At 50.3% G+C, this 18,703-nt stretch overlaps 1 protein-coding gene across 27 annotated transcripts in view; it reads left to right on the top strand.

Annotated features, from left to right (window-relative positions):
* Window positions 1–18,703, top strand: part of USH1C (USH1 protein network component harmonin) — a 45,791-nt gene that overhangs the window by 9,180 nt on the left and 17,908 nt on the right. For 18 of the 27 annotated variants that reach the window (XR_005063560.2, XR_005063559.2, XR_012122628.1 and 15 more), the window contains 13 exons: window positions 1,231–1,374; window positions 1,510–1,648; window positions 5,319–5,427; window positions 5,558–5,582; window positions 5,789–5,846; window positions 6,163–6,257; window positions 7,551–7,635; window positions 8,597–8,656; window positions 8,811–8,867; window positions 9,179–9,321; window positions 10,430–10,495; window positions 10,873–10,997; window positions 14,058–14,131. Coding sequence is in view for 22 of the 27 variants with exons in the window: in XM_037026767.2 (XP_036882662.2) it covers window positions 1,231–1,374; window positions 1,510–1,648; window positions 5,319–5,427; window positions 5,558–5,582; window positions 5,789–5,846; window positions 6,163–6,257; window positions 7,551–7,635; window positions 8,597–8,656; window positions 8,811–8,867; window positions 9,179–9,321; window positions 10,430–10,495; window positions 10,873–10,997; window positions 14,058–14,131 (1,180 nt within the window). In the remaining 5 variants the exon portion in view is untranslated. Of the gene's footprint in view, window positions 1–1,230; window positions 1,375–1,509; window positions 1,649–5,318; window positions 5,428–5,557; window positions 5,583–5,788; window positions 5,847–6,162; window positions 6,258–7,550; window positions 7,636–8,596; window positions 8,657–8,810; window positions 8,868–9,178; window positions 9,326–10,429; window positions 10,496–10,872; window positions 10,998–14,057; window positions 14,132–15,207; window positions 15,258–18,703 lie in introns of those variants that run through there. The other 9 variants (XM_073216294.1, XM_073216292.1, XM_073216293.1 and 6 more) reach the window with 7 other exon arrangements.

Here is an 18,703-nt window from a genome sequence, read left to right as displayed (position 1 = left end):
AAAAATTTAGACAAACACTGTATGTGTGGTTCTGTGCTAAGGGCTAGGAGTACATGTGTGAGTGAGACAGACAGATTGCTGCCCTCAGGTTGCTCATAATCCAATGGGAGAGGCTGTCAAGTAGCCATATAGGTTCAATAGAGTGTGATTTCTGGGATAGGACATTGCCATCTGGCCCCACCCCAGCATCAGATGTTCCTCATCACCCACCTGGTTTTTTATTCATTCAGCATACATTTATAGGCTCTAGCCACTTGCTGGGCAACATGCAGAATATGGAAATAGACAAGATCTATTTAGTTTTTCTCAAGTAATTCATGGCCTAGTGGGGTAATAGACCAGACACTACAAACACAAAGAACTCCAATATGAGTTACAGTAAAATAATTGCTAAGGTGAAGTAAAAGCAAGATGTGAAGAAAGTTTTTCACTTCTAATCATGGTGGAAAGGACCAAGATGGCTTGAGCTAGTCTTTGAAGGACAACAAGGATTTTGACAGATGGAAATATCAGAGAAGGACATTCCAGGATGGGGAATCAACATTAGCAAAGGTGTGAGGATGTGAAAGCACCAGGTGTGAATGGGAAGTGACAAGTAATCTGGGGGAGTGGAGCTTGGGGCACACAGCCGCAAGCCTGGAGCTGTTCCATGGAGACAGGTCATGGAGGCCCTGAGCCTGCCAAAGAGAATGGACTGTGTTCTCTGGGCAGTAGGGAACCATTGAAGGGTTTTGAGGAGGGGAGTGACTTTTAGAAAAGATTAGATGAGAGTGACCAGGTTGGCAGACATCTGAGGAGGTGCAGCCAGAGATACTGAGGGTCTGAACGGTGTGAGGAGAGAGATAGTGAGAGTACAGTTTACAGGACCTAGCTGCAGATCAGAAGCGGGAGACCAGGGTGTGAGAGGGTCACCATCATCTCACACAGGGTTTCCTGTCTGGAAAGATCCCAGGCAGAACTGAGTCTGAATCTTGGCTTGATTTCATCTGCAAAATGGGCTGACAAACCCTGCCCCACCAGTTCCCTTGTCATACTTACTCGAGAGAACAAAGCTCTTCTGAGGCCCCTGGCCCACAGTTAGAGGCTCTGGCTTTGAGGAGAGTGCGCCTCGGCTCCTAGGCTTGGACCCGGTGGGTGGGGACCTAGCCTGGGACTGGCTCCTCTGGGAATCCTTAGGTCTCAGAGGTCACAGCCTTGGGTGAGACTCTAGGTATCCCCACACCTCCTCAGGACCATGGATGTGGCCGTGCTTGTGGGAGACCTGAAGCTGGTGATCAATGAGCCCAGCCGTCTGCCACTGTTTGATGCCATCAGGCCCCTGATCCCGCTGAAGCACCAGGTGGAGTACGACCAACTGACCCCCCGGCGCTCCAGGTGCGGAGCGAGCCACCCGACTAGAAGCAGGGGGTGGGAGAGGTCACGCTGGGACAGGCAGCGTCACTCACTAGTGGATGGGAGAGCATTGGCAGTCAGGCAGAGCTGGGCCATCACCGACCTCTCTGATGGCAGGAAGCTAAAGGAGGTACGTCTGGACCGTATGCACCCTGAGGGCCTCGGCCTCAGCGTACGTGGTGGCCTCGAGTTCGGCTGTGGGCTCTTCATCTCCCACCTCATCAAAGGTGGTCAAGCAGACAGTGTAGGGCTCCAGGTGAGTGAACACTGGGGAGTGGGGGCCAGAACCTCAGCCTCATGCCTCCCCACCATTCACTCAGCTATAATGATCTCACCTTTCTGAGACTTTGGGAGAGGAAGAGGGTAACGCAGCCTGACATTTTCCTCAGGACTATAGAAATCAGGCTGTAGTCAGTTGCCTGTTTTCTTCAGTCAAACTGGGAACCTGGCTCACAGCAGCTGCCACTACCCTTCACCCCACCTCCCCTACTTCCAAAGGAGGAGTGTAATTGTGTCCTGGCACCTGAAGCTTTGGCCTGTAGCATTTTACTGGAAAGGAAAAGAAAATCCCAGTGTAGTGTGGTGCCCAAGAGCATAGACTCGGGAGCCAGATTGCCTTTGATATTCATTAGCTATGGGACTTTGATGAAGTTATGTAACCCCATGCCTCAGTTTCCTAATCTGTAAAATGGAGAAAATGATAATACTTCCTTACCTTGTCAGGTTGTTATGAGGAATGAATGAATTCATACTATAAAGTACTTATAAGAGTGCCTGGTGCATAATTAATGTTTGTTAAATAAATAGATTTCATAAACACCTTTATGTGCCAGGTAACATGCACAAAACCAGTTCTCACTATATGCCTTGGCTGTATCTTTCCCATTTTACAGAGTTGATAGCAACTCAGAAACTTTAGTTGCAGCCAGGAAGTGGCAGAGGCAGGATGTGATCCCAGGTCCCCTGACTGCCGAGTCCAGGGATCTCTCTTCAGCACCCAGGTGCCCCTCCTTGGGGTCCCCACACCTCAGTGTCTGAGCAGAGATGATGGGCAGACCTCCAGGTCTTGCTCCTGCCAGAGCCCGGAGCTGTGTTTTAGTATGTCTGGGTATGAAAGGCCCTCCCCACACCCCCAGAGCTTCCAGCATGTTTGTTATCAACATCCCATCCGGGCTGCCAAGTCAGGGGCTTCAGGGGCCTCCAGGGCTAATGGCACAAGACACCGTGTGGAGGGTGGTGGAAACCGGGAGCTGACAGACATTGCTTTGTTCTAAATCCCTGTCTCATGGCTCACTGGTGGCGTCTGAAATTTCAGCTCCTTCATTATTATTCTCCTATGTGGCACATTTTCCAGCCCAGAAATACAGCCAGAGAAAACACATAATGAGCTCCTCTTTTGGTGTCAGCTGAGGGCCTCCTTTTTCCAGGGTGAGCTCTCCTGGGACAAGCATTTCTTACCGGTGCTGCCATGATTTGGGGGCATTTTAATGAAGCTTAAGAGTTTTATCTTCCTGCCTGTTTCTCAGGTTTATGAATTATCAACCCTTTCTTAGGCTGACAAGCTCATCTCTCCCTTTGTTCTGCAGTCGCTCAGATCATCATTTCATTGTGGCTCCTGCACAAAGGGCTTTTTGCAGGGTTCGGCACAGGGGCAAGAGAGAGAGAGGAAAGCGGATCCTGCAACCCGAGCTGGGGGCTGCGTGGGAATCATTCTGCCTGGGGTCCTGGGCAGGTTCCCTGTAGGAATAAGACAGGGAACTTCACTCAGAGGAGCTTGCGGAAAATGTCTGCATCCATTCACTTGTCTGTGGTTCAGGTTTCTGGGGAGAGCTCTTGTCTGAGGGTAATTGGGAGAAGATTCTGGAAGGCAGGGGAGGGGCACATTCAGAAGCGGCCTGGCTGGACGGAAGGCCCTACTGATTTAACCTATGAGGCTTGGCCGTGGGTAGGGGGCTTCCACCCACCAATAGGACCCAGCCCTGGGACTCCATCTCTCTGCTCTTGTCTCCCTACTGGAGATACTTGAGATTTTTTTTTTCAAGGATATACTGCCTGAACCTACATCCTGTGCCCTGCACAGAGAGGCCTGTCCTGCATAGCTTGCTGTGTAGTCCAGCACTGGAGAATGATTCTGTGTACCTTGGTTCTCCCAGCTATAAAATGGGCAGAGTCATCTCTTCCTTTCCTATGGCCTTGAGGTCACCTCTGACAGGTGGCAAAGGCCCAGAGAGGGCAGGATGCAGGAAGCTCCAATCAGGCTTGGCCAGGTGCCCTTCTTTTCTGCTTCCAGATGCCCAAGAGACAATGCTTGTTATCAGTCAGGGAGACCTGGCTGCAGATCCCAGTGACACTGTTTACTAGTTGGTGACCTTGAACAAGTCACTCTACTCTCTAAGCCTCAGTTTCCTCATCTGATTTACAGAAATTCAGAGTTGTAATAAATGGATGTGCAAGAAGCAAGTCCCACTTTTCTCTTCTCCTTACATGAGATGTCTCCAGAATCCTAGAGAGTTCTCTAGGGAGCCCTTCCTTATGGCAACTTTCTGAGCCCCTTGACACTCCTGTCAGACCCCCGGAGAAGACTGCTGTCTGTGTCCAGGTGTGGAAGGAAAGTATGCAGATGGCAATAGTGAGAAGGTAACTCTGTGAGGCTTTGTAGAGGTTAGGAGTTGACCCTCTAAGAGGACCCCTCAGAGGCAGTGTGCCCACCTAGCCCCCAGACCCTAAGAGTCAAGCTCTGTCCCTGGCATGTACCAACAAGACTCTGGAGGGTCAGCACATGTGGTGTGAATACAGCCCCCAGCTGACATGCACTGGCCTTAGGCTGGAGAGGGACATCTAAGATCCAGTCCCTGTTTTGCAGCTAATGGCTATGTGACCTTGGACAAAACATCACCTACCTGGGCCTCAGTTTCAACTGATGTTTGAGGGTCCTTCCAGCCCTGCAGTTACTAAGTGAGGAGCTTCAGGATTGATCCCCAGGGCCATGTTGCATGGAGGAGCCTGCAGCAGTGTTCAGCAGGGGTGGTCTCACTGTGGATCTGTATCCAGGGCTGGCCCTGCAGGCTCCTAAGCCCCCACCTCTCCCTATCTAACGAGTCTTAAGGACTGAGGAGGAGGATCTGAACACAGTGTGGTGTACCAGGCACTGGCTGGCTTTACATGTACACGGTCACTTAATTCTCACAGCAACCACAGTATTTCCCCATTTTGCAGGTGGGGGAAACTGAAGGTTCAGAAAGTTCAAGAGACTTGCCCAAGGTCATACAGTCAATAAGAAGAAAAGCAGGGGTTTGAACCCAAGACATCTGACACCAAAGCCTTATGTTTGTTCACTGTTATTTGCCTTCTTCCAGGAAAAGAATTTCTCCCAGAAAAGGTCAGGGATGTGGCAGAGTTAAAGTGTCCACTGACTTCCTTTAGAGTGAAAAAAGAGACTCTGTGTGTCAGTGAAGTGAACTTGAGTCAGGACTCATGGAAGTTCCCCACCCCGACTCAGTTATGGCATTGCAGTGGTTAACAAAGAGAGAAGAGCCTGCTCCTAGGGAAGGGGTGGGACAAGGCAGGGGGTTGGGGGAGCTGCTTGAATCTGTGGGAAGGATCACCCTTTGCATGGATTCCAGAACCTGATGGTGCCCTGTGAGTACAGGGTCCTGGGTACCCACTCTTTGTGCCCCCTCCTCCCCCATCTTGGTTCCTCCATCTATAAAATCAAGCAGAAAGTGCCAGCTTCCCTGAGATCCCTCAGGCTGATGGAGGGTGGGTTGGTTGTGACAAGCCGCTAGGGCACATATCAAGGTCTCTCGTGAGGGCAGGCCTGGCTGTCATCCCTTCTTGGAGAGTAGCCCTGGAGCATCTGGCAATGAGCCTGCCCAGCTGCCTGACGCTCCCTCAAACTTGTGCTGTTTCCTCTGTCTGTGGCCAAGGTAGGGGATGAGATTGTCCGGATCAATGGATATTCTATCTCCTCCTGCACCCATGAAGAGGTCATCAACCTCATCCGCACCAAGAAGACTGTGTCCATCAAAGTGAGACGTAAGTGAGGCCAAAGGACAGGGGGTTGCCGATGGTGGGGTGGGGGTGGGCTTGACAGCAGGGCACCCAGATCCTGAGGAGGCAGGGGGAACAGAGGAGTCATCCTAACCCCCAGGCCTTTCTCCCACAGACATTGGCCTGATCCCGGTGAAGAGGTGAGCAGGAGTCTCCCTGTGGGCAGCCAGACTCTTCCCTGTGGGCTCAGGGTCCTGGGATCAGTCCTGGATCTGGCTTCTGCCAGGCCAGTGCTGCTCCTGGACAACAGTGACTGGAGGATCCAGGTGGGGCAGATCTGGGTTTGGAGCCTGGCTCCTCAAACATCTCTCCCGAATGACCCCTTTCTACTTTCCCTTCCCACCAGCTCTCCTGACGAGCCCCTCAAATGGCAGTATGTGGACCAATTTGTGTCAGAATCTGGGGTAAGGGCCAGGACCACCGGTGATGGGTCTGCATGGGGTGGTCTTCAAGGAGGGCAGCAAGTCCAGAAGGGTGGGCTCGCTCTAGGGATGTGCCTTCAGGAGCTTCACACAGGCCCCCAGGGCACCCAGCATGTCCCTATGGGCTGCAGACCTTCAGCCAGACCCAGCTGGTGCAGACACCCTGCCCCCCACCAAGACAGAATGGCCATCAAGCTCATGTGGGGACAGCAATGTTTGCTGTGAAGGGCTTTTGAGCTCAAGAAGCCATTTGCACACATGTGGACACCCAGTGACCCTTATTCTATCCCTCCTCCAGGGTGGGCGGAGCAGTCTGGGATCCCCCGGAAGTCGGGAAAACAAGGAGAAGAAGGTTTTCATCAGCCTGGTGGGCTCCCGGGGCCTTGGCTGCAGGTGGGTCACAGGCATGCCCTGGGGCTCACTAGTGGCCAGTAGACCTCAATAGGTCCCTAATGCCTCTCCCCTTCTCACTGCTACTTCTGAGGAGACTTTTGTCCACTGAGGATGACACTTCCTCTCTGAGCTTCACGGCAGCCCTGTAAAGGGAAAGTTCTAATAGGCCCGTTTTACAGATAAAGAAACTGAGGCCCAAAGGTAGAGCCATGTTCCTTTGGTGAGCCCTCAAGTCACTGTAAAAGAGCCTGTCCAGCTGGTCATCTCTGTCACAGTTCCCTTGTCACTTGTTACCTGTGGAATTCCTTAAGAGGCAACCAGGAAATTGGAAATAGGTATCAGGCCACACAGGGCATTCTTGTTAAGCACACAGGAACTACAATCATAGATCTAGGTTCCAGCCCCTGCTCTGCCACCTGTGAGCCTAGAACCTTAACCACTCTGAGCCTCAGTTTTTCTCTCTATGAATTGGGTTGTTGTGAGGAGGGCTAAGATGACTGAGGTACCGAAATTAGTGTTTGGTACCTAGACAGCCACTGGCAGATAGTAGCTGTTATTATTTAACTTATTCTTATGATTTCCATTTATTCCATTTATTCAATGTAAGTGATAAAAAGCCCTTCTTTTCAAAGAGATTAATACAGAGCCTCACAAAGAAGCCAGCTACATACATAGTTAAAGCACAGAGTAACAAGGACTCTGATGGAGCTGCCTTCTGGGTCGAAGATGGCAAATAGGTTTCTTGTCCTGCATTATCTATTGTTAATTAGTGGTGGCTGCCTGGAGTACTATTTTGAAAAGAACTCTAAGGCTGTGTCTAGGCATGGTGGGAAAGAGTGCTGTGATCTGCCACAGAGTCATATCTGCCAAAGATCTCGGAGAGGAGAATAATAGTGCAAGTGCCATCCTTTCTGTAGGTGTTTTAGGAACACCGTGAAGGGAACAGCTAAGTTAGTTTTGGAATAGAAGGAGCTGGGTGAAAACCTTATAGAGGAGATAGCATTTGAATCTTAAGGAATGAAGACGAAAATGCTAGAAAGAGAGGAGAAATGCATATGCAACACATCAGATGAGGGGTTGGGTAGGGGGGCCGTAATTTTCTATGGCTCTGCCACAAGGAAATAAAGCTGGACAGGTAGACAGCAGAGGGCCTTGGGTGCTGAGCTCACAGATGACCTGCATCCTGAGGGGCAGGAGCACGAGATACACAGGCGTAGGGGGCAGGACACTGGGAATGAGCAGGTGCTGCAGGGGATGAGCACAGCCTCACTGCCTTTCTCATGTCTTCCACAGCATCTCCAGTGGGCCCACCCAGAAACCTGGCATCTTCGTCAGCCACGTGAAGCCTGGCTCCCTGTCTGCGGAGGTGGGGTTGGAGGTGAGTGGCCCTGGGCCAGCCCTAGTGGAGCCCCCATGGGGTGCGGGTCAGCGCGATCACACAATGATGGAGTCATGTGCCTTCGCACACAGCCCTCCCTCAGCAGTTACTGGCTGATGATTCCCACTCACCTCTCAAGGGAAGGCTTCCTAGAGGGGGTGGCATTTGACTCTTTTTACAGTCCTCTCCAGCTCTGAGAGTGTTTGGACCTGAGCTTGGGAATGCAGTAATAATAAAGTAAGAGTTGACATTCATTGAGTGTCTACTGGATCAAACATGGTTCTAAGCCCTTTAAAATGTATAAAAACTCTGAGAGTTAGGTGCTCTCATTATACTTATTTTACAGATGAAGAAACTGAGATCTAGAGAAAACTGTGGTTTTCCAAGATTATGTATCTAGTATGATAGGGCTGGGATGCACACCTAGGTGGTCTGATGCAAGAGCCAGAACTCTTAGCCTCTACTTCGAACAAATTACTTCCTGTTTCTGTCCTGCTATTTCCTGTCCTGTAAAATGGGGGTTATAGCCTTCTGTGGTCATTGTGTGGATTGAATGAATTAATACGTATGCTGAAAACTGTGCCTGGCACATAGAAAGGGATCGATGAATATTAGGTATTATACCAATTATTATTGTAACTTAACACAGTCTCTGCCATATGTGGAACCCAAAGGCTCCTATATCTATGAACTGAGTTTTTAAAGCAAATGTCATAAATTCAGCTAAAGGAATGAACCTCTAATGATATAATATTCAACAGCTGATAAAAGAGATAGGAGGTGGAGGGGCCCTGTAAGGACCCCTTCAGAGCTTTCCAACTGCTCTGTTCATTGGGAAGAGTTGAGATGCAGTCACTTGAAAACCTAATGTGTGATCCTAGCCTCCAGAGAAAGCCTTCCTGCAGATGGGTGAGTGTACAGATAGTGCAAACATGCTGATCCCTCTCCATTCCTCCACCAGACTGGGGACCAGATTGTTGAAGTCAATGGCATCGACTTTTCCAACCTGGACCATAAGGAGGTGAGGTGTGGGGTCTCTACCTGCTGGTGTGGCCATGTCTGCACTACAGGTCCCATGCCCCTTCCCCTGCATGGGGGAAGAGACCTGTGCTTCCCAGAGATCCTGATTGCTCTCTTCTTTTGGGCCGCATCTGACTGTCTGCTTGTCCCCACAGGCTGTGAATGTGCTGAGGAGTAGCCGCAGCCTGACCATCTCCATTGTAGCTGGAGCTGTAAGTCCAGAATGAGCTGGTGGGAGCCCCTGACCCCTGACCCCCAGTCCCGCAACTCAGATGCCTGATCTCTGCCACATGCTCCTGGGAAGGTACAAGGTGTCTCCCTCCCTGAAGCTCTGACAGAACAAAGGGAGAGCATGTCTGCCTAGCCAGGGGAAGTTTGACAGGTCAGAGAGCAGGAGCCCCAGTGCCTGACACTAGGGGCCACAGCAATAAGAAGACAGCCCACATCTTGGCTCCCAGGGCTGTGGCAATGGATGCCCAGGTCCCCTGAAGGACTGAGCACTGGGCCTCTTTTCTCCCACAAGGGCCGGGAGCTGTTCATGACAGACCGGGAGCGGCTGGAGGAAATGCGGCAGCGCGAGCTGCAGCGGCAGGAGCTTCTGATGCAGAAGCAGCTGGCGATGGAGTCCAACAAGATCCTCCAGGAGCAGGAGGAGATGGAGCGGCAGTGAGTGTGACTGCCCAGGATGCCCCTCCCCACCCTCCCAGACCATATAACCCCACCTGCTTTGCTTCCTGACCACTGCATCCAGGGCCAGCTTCATCCTCTCCCTGAGGCCTGTCCTCAGAACAGAGGGGTTCAGTGGTGGTCGGCAAGTCCTTCCCCTACCTCCAGACCACTGGGCCTTTCCCTCATTGCCAAGGAGAGCCCTCGATTTCCAAGACCCGATAATATAGAAAATAAGGATGTTACTAGCATAGCCAGGATTCGCTGAGTACCAGCCATGTGGTTGGCATTGTATTAGGGCTTTGTTTATGTTACTTAATTTTATTCCCATAATATCTCTGGGAAATAGGCGGTATTAACCCATTTAACAAGTAAGGAGACTGAGACTCAGAAAAGTTAAGCCACTTGTGTAAAAGTCAGGTGGGGGTAGATGGTATTAACCCATCTGACAGGTGAGGATACAGACTCAGGAAAGTTAAGCCACTTGTGGACAAAGTCACTTGTGGCTGAGCTGGGAGTCACACCTGTCTACGGTGATGAGAACCATCCTCACTGGGGTGGGCTGAAATGGTGGACTGAGAGAATAAATGGGGTGAGCAATTCATAAATCAAAAACTACTATAAATTAAAATCCAAATCCAGGTACATTCGAGGACATAATAACAATTTGGGAAAAGAGATAACACCATTGCAAACATGGTAGCTCTGCCCTGGCCTTCGTTAGCTGTCCTGGCCACAGGACCAGGGTCTTACCTGGCCTGGAGGCCTAGGGCCCTCCTCTCGGAGGACCTCCCTCAGGCTGGGCCCTGCTTCTCATGTCACTTTATCAGGTGGTTGCAGGTAGGCACAGAGTGCGGCCCACATTGACCTGCCTCCCAGCTCCAGCAGCAGGGAATCTCTGCTCAGCAGCGCCGAACCAAACCGCAGGAAAGCACAGGGCCCGACTCTGTTGGACCCACGTCCTCAACATCCAGATCTAGTCCAGACATCCTTGGAAGGGAGCCTAGAAGAAATATTTTGAATTTCTCTCAAGTCAGGAGTTAACCACAAAGAAGAGTTAATGTCTCTTGCATAGACTCCAATGTGCCAACCTGCGTTTGTGTTTCAGAAGAAAAAAGGAAATTGCCCAGAAGGCAGCAGAGGAAAATGAAAGATATCGGAAGGAGATGGAACAGTGAGTGCCCTGGCTGCACGGGTCTGCACGCGCACGTGTGTGTGTGGACATGTGTGCGCTCTCGGGACTGTGGCAGTCAGAGGCCACCTCCAGGCCCTGTTTGCCTGGCCCTCTTGCCCCCTGATGGATCCTCCTTTATTTGTAGCTATTCCATAGTCCTAGCAGAGCCCCTTGTGTTAGGGTAACTAGAACACAGCCTCACAATTGGCAGGGTGGCATTCACACCCTATTGAGAACACCAGTGCCAGGGACTTTGTTTTCTTCACCACAACTGGAACCATCCAGCCTCTTCCCAGGCTAGTTGGGGTTCCCAGATAGGCAGAGGTGGGCCTTTGGAAGTTCTGGCTCCAGTCATAGGCATGGGGGTCTTATTTCAGGATTGTGGAGGAGGAAGAGAAGTTTAAGAGGCAGTGGGAGGAAGACTGGGGCTCAAAGGAACAGCTGCTGTCGCCTAAAACCATCACCGCTGAGGTGCACCCAGTACCCCTTCACAAGCCAAAGGGTATGTATCATGTGCTGGGGAGAGGGGCTTCCTTCAGGGCTTGGGGCCTGGCAGAGGGGGTCTAGACAGAGATGCTGGTCTCCCTCCACTCACACCACCTCCCCAGGTGAATAGGGCTCTCTGAGCTGCGTTTCCTTCATGGAGAGGCAGCTGTGTGCCAGGGCCCTGAGGCAGGTGGGATCTGTCTGCTCTCCTTGCCCTGGGGGCCTGCTGCCAGGTCTTCCCCACAACCTAGGGGCAGGCATGCAGACCCCTCCCCATGCTCTTGGGCTGCTGAAGAGGGAATGGAGAGCTGGGGTGACAGTGAACTGCTCATCTTTGTTGGCTGTCGGGTCCTCCTTGCTTGGTTCTGAATCAGTGCTGGGCAAAACAGCAGCAAGAAAGAGGGGCAGGGGCTCATGTTAGAGAGACTCTGATAGTCTGATGCTAATGGGTGACTGTGGGAAGAAGTTACCCAGAGTGCCACCTGCATCCTTGTTCACAGACTGTAGTCACTCCCTCCAAGGATGGAGTCAGGCTGAGGACTGTGAGGCCCTCCCAGGCGCCTTAGTGCAGCCGCCCTAGGGCCTCAGCTCCCTCTGCCCTTCCCATCTCCTTTCTTCACCTGTCCCAGTTTCTCATGTCCATTCCAGCCCAGGCCTTCACCAGCTGCTCGCCTGTCCACCTCCTCTCGATCCCAACTCCAAGGATGTCTTTTCAAGGAGCAGCTTACACTACCAGGGCCAAGTGCAGCGTGGGGGCCTCAGTCTCAGTGCTTCCTCCAGGAGCTAGTGGTGGGAAGCCAGGAGCAAGGCACTTGGGGGCCATGGCAGTCACAAGTCCCAGATTCCAGGTTGGATCTGACTCTCACTTTACATCTATTGCCACTTGTACTTGAAGTGGGGCAGGTTCTACTTCAGCTGACTGTGCTCAGCTGGCCTGGGAACCTCCAGGTATGGGGTGAATCACACCCGAGAACCGAGATTCCCCATCTCTGCTGCATGACAGCCACTTGATGTCCTGTAAGGGGTCCAGACTCCTCTAGCCCCAACCTTGGATCACACCCAAGCCGCAGAAGGACATCAGCTTGCCCGCACAGGCCCACTGGGTCAATGAAGAGGCATGGGGCATCTGGATAATTCCATTTCAACCTTCCCTGGTACAGGTCAGAACAGCTCCCAGCACATTCCTTCCTGGCCGCAGAGCATGGTGTCATCTCAGTGTCCTCCTGGAAGGACAAAGAGGCTCTCATCAGCTTCCCCCATGACATTCGGTATTAATTGAGGATGTGGCCAAATCTAAATTCCCAGTGAATAATCTGTGTTTTAGACAGGGAGCTAATTTGCTTTTATGAGTGAAATAGGAGCTTTAGAAGGAGAGAAATCAATTTTAATTGCTTTTCATGAAAATAATCCTAGTCAATTTAGTACCTTCCTAGAAATTGGGCCTTGGCTTCAGAGCAAACACACCCTCTCAGGAACAATAGAAAATAAAAACCCTTTCTCTAGCTAACTATTTATTTAGTGCTTTTAAACCAAATCAAGTTCCTTAAATAAAGGAGCAAGAATGCTCCCTTTGCTCAAGATATAAATGTTTTCTAAGGGAATGCCATTAAGCCTCGGATTGATGACTAAAGTTGGCTGGCGTGAGCTGGGGCAGCTGCTGCCTTCATCCATCTCCATATGCACCAGCAATTTAATTCTAATTTGGATGTAAGTCAGTAAATACAGGAAGGCCTCTGAGCCAGCTCCTTTCCTGCCTCTTTTCCCATTCGTGGGAGGCTGGAATGGTCTTGCTCATTTGGGGCCCTGGTCACTCTTCAATTCTGGGGCCCTGTTAGCTGACAAGTTATGCCTGGCTCTAGTGTCTGTGCCTGGGAGGAGTGGACCCCATATTTTTTAATAGTGTTGAGTGTGCAGCATCTCTTAGCTGGAAAATAAAGCCACTCATTCTAAAGATGTGGGTAGGACTGACTTTCCGCTCTCCACAACCTGTCCCAAGGGCTCTGCCTATCTACCTGTGGCTGACCCAGCAGGGCCCCAGCACTCTGCCGAGCTCCACTTCCAGGACACTGTCACAGAGGCCCTCAGAAGGGCTTTCCTTAGCTAAAGCAATGAAGGGGGTAGATTTTTACTAAGGATCCCAGAGCTGGAAGAAGCCTTAAGAGTTGAAGTTTAAACAAGAGATTTCTAGCTTTTTCTCCCTCTCAAGGACTCCATCAGCTAGCCCTCAACCCCCATAGACACCACGGTTTGGAAATTAAGGATTTTTTCCTGCCAAGCTATTAAGTAACCATTTGTGTTCCTGTTGTATTAAGTAGCCATTCTCCTTAGCAAGAAAGCATCAGTGTTCCACAGTGGAGTAAACATAAATCAAGCCAAAAGCAAAGGAATTTAATGTACAGCCTTTTCATAGGTTAATCGGTAAGTTCTTCAAGTTAATATTTGAAATATTAATAAACAGCTCCAGCAGACTCATACACTCCCTTCCATAGCCCCAGGGAGGCCAGAGTCCAGGTTAGAAACCACTCGAATGGATGGTTTGTTGTTCTCCACATTATGTCAAAATTCATGTCTTTTAACCACATTGTGCCCTTTTACCCTTTGGTATCTCCTCAATTCCTCATGCTCCCAACCCACCCACGCATCTCTGACACCCCCCAGGGACCCAGAACTCCAAAGGTGGGGAGGAGAAGCTGAGGAAGATCTGTTCTCCCATTGCAGGCCCTAGGCACCAAAAGGTTTCAACACTCAGATATTCCCATCCTCTGTACCATACCCCCAAGACTCAGCTGAATACCCTGCAAAACAGTTCTCACTCTGCTGTCAGACCAGAGGCCCCTGTTGTTAGCCCATTGTACAGGCAGAGAAAGTAAAGCTACCAAAGTTAAAAGCATTTTATGTGCCATCCCAGAGCAATAAAGCTTTGCTCTGGGCTCCTGAGCCCTGGTCCTGCCCTTGACCTCGCAGCTTCCATAGAGGAGGCTGGTCACATGTCCCCAGGCTCCTGGGAAGCACCTCTGGCCTCTTGGTCTCCTGAGTCCTTCTTGGTTCACCAGCTTCCTCCTCTTTTCCTGGGTAGATGATCAGGGAGTGGAGCCTGAACTTGAGCTGGCAGACAACCCGGACGGAGGCACGAAGGAGCAGGGAGAGCAGGTTTGCGGTCCCCGCTTTGCTCCCTGGCCTTGCTGCTTGCCTGCCCATTTCATCCGCTAGCCCTAGAGACACCCAACTCCAAGCGATCAGCAGGTGGTGGGGACCACTGGGATCTTGGACCAGCTTGGGCCAAGCACTTCACAAAACACCTTGAGGACAGGACTCATGGCCAGTCTGAAATGTCCACTGGTGCACATCAGTGCAACCAAACCACTGGTTCAAATATTTAAGTATTGCTCAAGCCCAAGTCCTTCCTCAGCTACTCTGTCTTATCCCCTAGGACACACTAGGTCTCCCCAAGATGGAGCAACTAAGGGGGTCGTGCTTGATCCAGCAGGGGGCTTTCAAGATCCTGTTCCAGAACTCAAGCTGGTCAGGGCGGGTCATTATTTAAACCATCACTGCTGGCCCAGGGAGGCTCAGGTTTGAGGTATTATCCCATCACACTGGTGTCTGGGGAAGGCAGGGGCTGGTGCTTTGGATCCTTGGCCTGGATGGGGATACGCTTTTCTGGGGGCAGATCACCTGCCTGCCTGCTGTTGCCTGAGCTGTGTTTCCCAGAGCTGACCCCAGTCATTGCCTTCTCTCAAGGCTGAAAGTGGAGGACATGGCCTGCACTATGAGACAAGACACTTCTGTTCTGTCTGGCAGCAATTCTAGGCAGACACCCAGGCTCCCTTTTGTTTCAAGCCCTTTCTTGGATGGAAGGCCCAGATGCCAGTCACGAGAGGCCTGGTTCTTGAGCAGGGCTCTGTGTTTGCAGACTGTGGCTGTGACTTGGAAAAGCTCAGGCTCCCACAAGGGCTTTCTCTGTGATTTTCTGGCACTGACTTCTGCAGCCAGTGTCCTAGGGAGAGGCAGTGATAGGGGCCCAGGGGCTGGGAATCAGGGCTTTTCCCAGGCAGTCTTGGCCTGCTTTAGAGCCCAGGCAAGGCCAGGTAAGTGGATCAGAGGGTACTGCTGTGCCGTCGGACCTGCCCAAGCTGCTCTTTCTCACAAAGCCACATGTTCCTTGACCCAGCTGTGGCCATCCTGCTGAACTTTGTCTCATCTCTTGGTTTCTTGTGTTCTTATAGCGTTTGGGTGGTTCTATCGTTACGATGGCAAATTTCCAACCATCCGGAAGGTAGGACAGGATGCGTGCTGTGCCATTTGCTGCTGAGTTTGCTGTGGGTTTTGACTTTTTCCAAACATTGTGTCTATTTCTGTCAACTCTAAACAGTGTGACCCGGCCTGTTCCCTGGGAGGGCAAACCCCATCTGTGCCTCTGTCTAGCTGACATCAAGTGACAGGGTGTGGGGGGCATTGTCAGGGGAAATTATTCATGGGTGAGACCGGCCCAAGTACCATCAGGCATCTCCTGCCTCAGCTTTAGTCCCACAGGGCTGTGGTAGGAAGCTTCCATTTTGTTCCTTTGTCAAGTAGAATACTGGAAGCTGAAGTTAGACAGAGTGAAGTACCAGGTTGGGTGCACACGGCAAAGGTTATGAGACCAACTGTGCCAGGCCCAGACTGGCTGCCGAGGTGGGGGTTTGTTGCCTCGGGCTGGGACAAAGAGCCACACCAATCAAAACGCTCTCCTAGAAATATCTCTGCACATTCCCAGGATAATGCATTTTTCTGGTTTCTGAGGCCTTGAATTTTCTCTCCAAATCTTATTACTGTATCTCCAGGCTCCATAAAACTGTCATCCTTTTTCCTTCTAAATCACTTTGGCATTTGATTACGAAAACACTGCTGTTAATATCTGTAGATTGGACGTTCAAGATGACTTGGTATTTGGAAACCAGGCATCGCATAAATCTGGATGAACTAATTTAGGTGTTATCACTCGACCAGCTCTTCCTGGCAGGATGTGGGTCCCCCAGAAACCAAAGCACTGGCAGCTGGGTGACCTTGATGATATCTAATTTCTGCCTGCCTATAAAATGGGAATATCTAATGTGCCAGAAACATCTGCCCCTTCCTTCAATACAATACTACTAAGATAATAGACAGGAATATTCCTGACAGAGGGGAACTTTAGCTAGGAGCACAGGTCATGGTCTAAATTTAGGAGAATCCTTTCCACCCTGCCATGGTCTCAGAAAGGACTTGGTCTCTTAAGACTGACTGTCTTCTTCATTTTATGGGCCGACTCTATGGTTTAGGCTGGCTCACTGGGTTAGCTTCTAATTCTCTACATACTGTCTCTACTAGAACTCAACTAGAGAGAATAACACACATGCAGGATTTTATTTGAGAAAGTGATAAAAGGGATGGATAGGTAAACTCTTTTCCAGGTGCTAATAACTAGGTAAATGTAAAAAAAGAAGTAGAGTCTCCTCTACACACACAACTCCCATCAGAACTCATGTCACTTGAGAATTGCTGTGGTAACAAGTCAACCTGTTTCCCCCTGTTTATTAGTTCAGTCAACAGCTGGTATTTTGGATTTCATTTCGTTTGCAAAAGAGAGGAAAAATTGCTTCTAGGTAGAATCCACCCCATCTCCTCTCATTCTGGACCTAAAGGAACATTTGCAGTGAGTTTAACAGCAGCTGAAAGGACAACAGAACCATGTCCCTCATGCTCGCTCTGAAAACCCACCATCATTTTCTCTAGAGCGTGTCAGATACTTTGTCTCACCAGCTGGAACATCAAGTCCCCAGGTGATACAAGTGGCTAGCTATGGCCATGAACATCAACCTGCAAAATTCATTTTATTTGAACAGATAAAGATTTGATGTCTTCTACTCTTAACCTGGCAATACGTCCATCTAGGGCACGATGCCCTCACATCTGGGCCCCACAAAGTCCATTCTGGGGCCTGAAGAATTCTGACTAAGCCCTTTCACCAGAGCTGCTCGAGTAAATCACACACCAGCCCTGCCTGCAGGAGCCCACCATCTGGCAGGGGAGGCATATTTACCATTCAGCTAAGCTGTATGGAAGGGGCTGGTGTGAGACCAGTAGACAATGCTATGGGACAACTTGCTCTTCTGTACTGGTAAACAGGAGCTTCTTTCTTGGACACGGGACAGAAACTGTGACATTTGTCTGCCCCATCGAGGGGACCCTAGCTCTAAAAATCTTAGCATTGGTGGGTTTTGGAAACAGAATGGCTATTGCTATTGCGTTGGTCCCCGTGGGAGGCCAAACCCTTATTCTAGCAAGTTTCCATTAGGCAAAATGTTTCTGGCTCCTCTTAGGGAGTTGCTATCTAAATCTATAACATGATGGCAGGGATTCATCTATCAACTGAGCCAAGAGTCTTGTGAACAGGGTAGGCAAAGGACCAAGCAGGACTCTGAAGCAATGGAAACCGTTTTCTCAAGTGGCTCATAGACTCCTCTGGGGATGGATCCCATCACTCAAATGGGGGTGTGTCTCCAAAGCAATTATCTGTACATGGAGGTGGGGGTTCTCTTTAGGAAGGGAGGAAGGGTGACTCAGTCATAGGTCCATAATGACCCGCCAGCTCCCTCCATCTCTGGATGAAGTGTGTCCCTTGCTGGGAAATTCAATTCCTCATCCCAGCCTTAGATGCTAGAATGATTCAGGAATTCTGAAAGCAGGTCCCAGAAGAGCTTGTTGAGAGTGGGGATGAGCTCAGTTTACAGGCGAGTTTCCTCCTTTCCCCCAAAACTCCCCAGAATGTTGACCCTCTCTGCTGTCTCCTCCTCCTGTGTTCTAGCTCTGTCCTCCATGCTGTGTGTGAAGGTCCTAAAGCTCCAAACTGCCATGCTCCCATGCCCCCAGCTCATCAGGCACAGTAGAAAATATGGCTTAGGTTCAAATCCTGGCACTCTTACTTACTAGATGTTTGACATTGGGCAACGGACTTCACCTCTCTGAGCCTGGGCTCTTTTATCAAGAGAACAGGGATAACACCTGCATATGAGATGATCAATGTAAATGCCTTGGCACATAGGCAGTCTATAAATTAATTCTCTCCATTCCTCTTTCTGGGCTTCCCTGCAACCCGATGACAGAAGCAGCCAGGAATGCAGGCTTTTTGGGTCCTGCATCTCCATTCCCAAATCCTCTTAAAACCCGACAGCCAGGGAAAAGCAGCTAGGTGATCTTCTCCCTGCACACTCTTCTCCCAGTTCTGTAGTTTCTGGCTAATCCTCAGTTCAGGGGCATAGTTCAGAGGGAACAGTGCACTCTCCAGGATGAAATAGTCTGGAGCTTAAGCATCAGGGCAAAATCTGATGTTCTGGCTCTGGGCTCTGAGATCTGAGGCCAGATCCCACCTCCTCTAGCTTAGGATGGATGACCTCTGCCAAATGATGCTTGCCAGTTCTCCCTGATTTTCTGTAGAATCTCCCAGGATGCATCTGTCATATCTGGACATGAGACATCTTTCTCTCCAGATGGAGAAGGCACGTGCCCAAATACTAGGAAATAAATACAGTGCCTCTTATTTATACAGTCCTTTGATGTTTACAAAGCTCTTTTATAGATGTTATTTTATTGGCTCTGAATGGCAAGCCTATGGGGCAGATATTTCTCACATTTTGGAGATGAAGTGAATCAGACCCAGACAGGTTAAGGAACTTAGCCAAGATCACACATCTAGTTAGTGAC

The sequence above is a fragment of the Manis javanica genome, chromosome 11 (assembly GCF_040802235.1).
Source record: "Manis javanica isolate MJ-LG chromosome 11, MJ_LKY, whole genome shotgun sequence".
In the NCBI taxonomy this organism is placed as follows: Eukaryota; Metazoa; Chordata; class Mammalia; order Pholidota; family Manidae; genus Manis; species Manis javanica.
The sequence above is the reverse complement of the archived record's forward strand: the minus strand, read 5'-3'. Positions and strand labels throughout refer to the sequence as shown.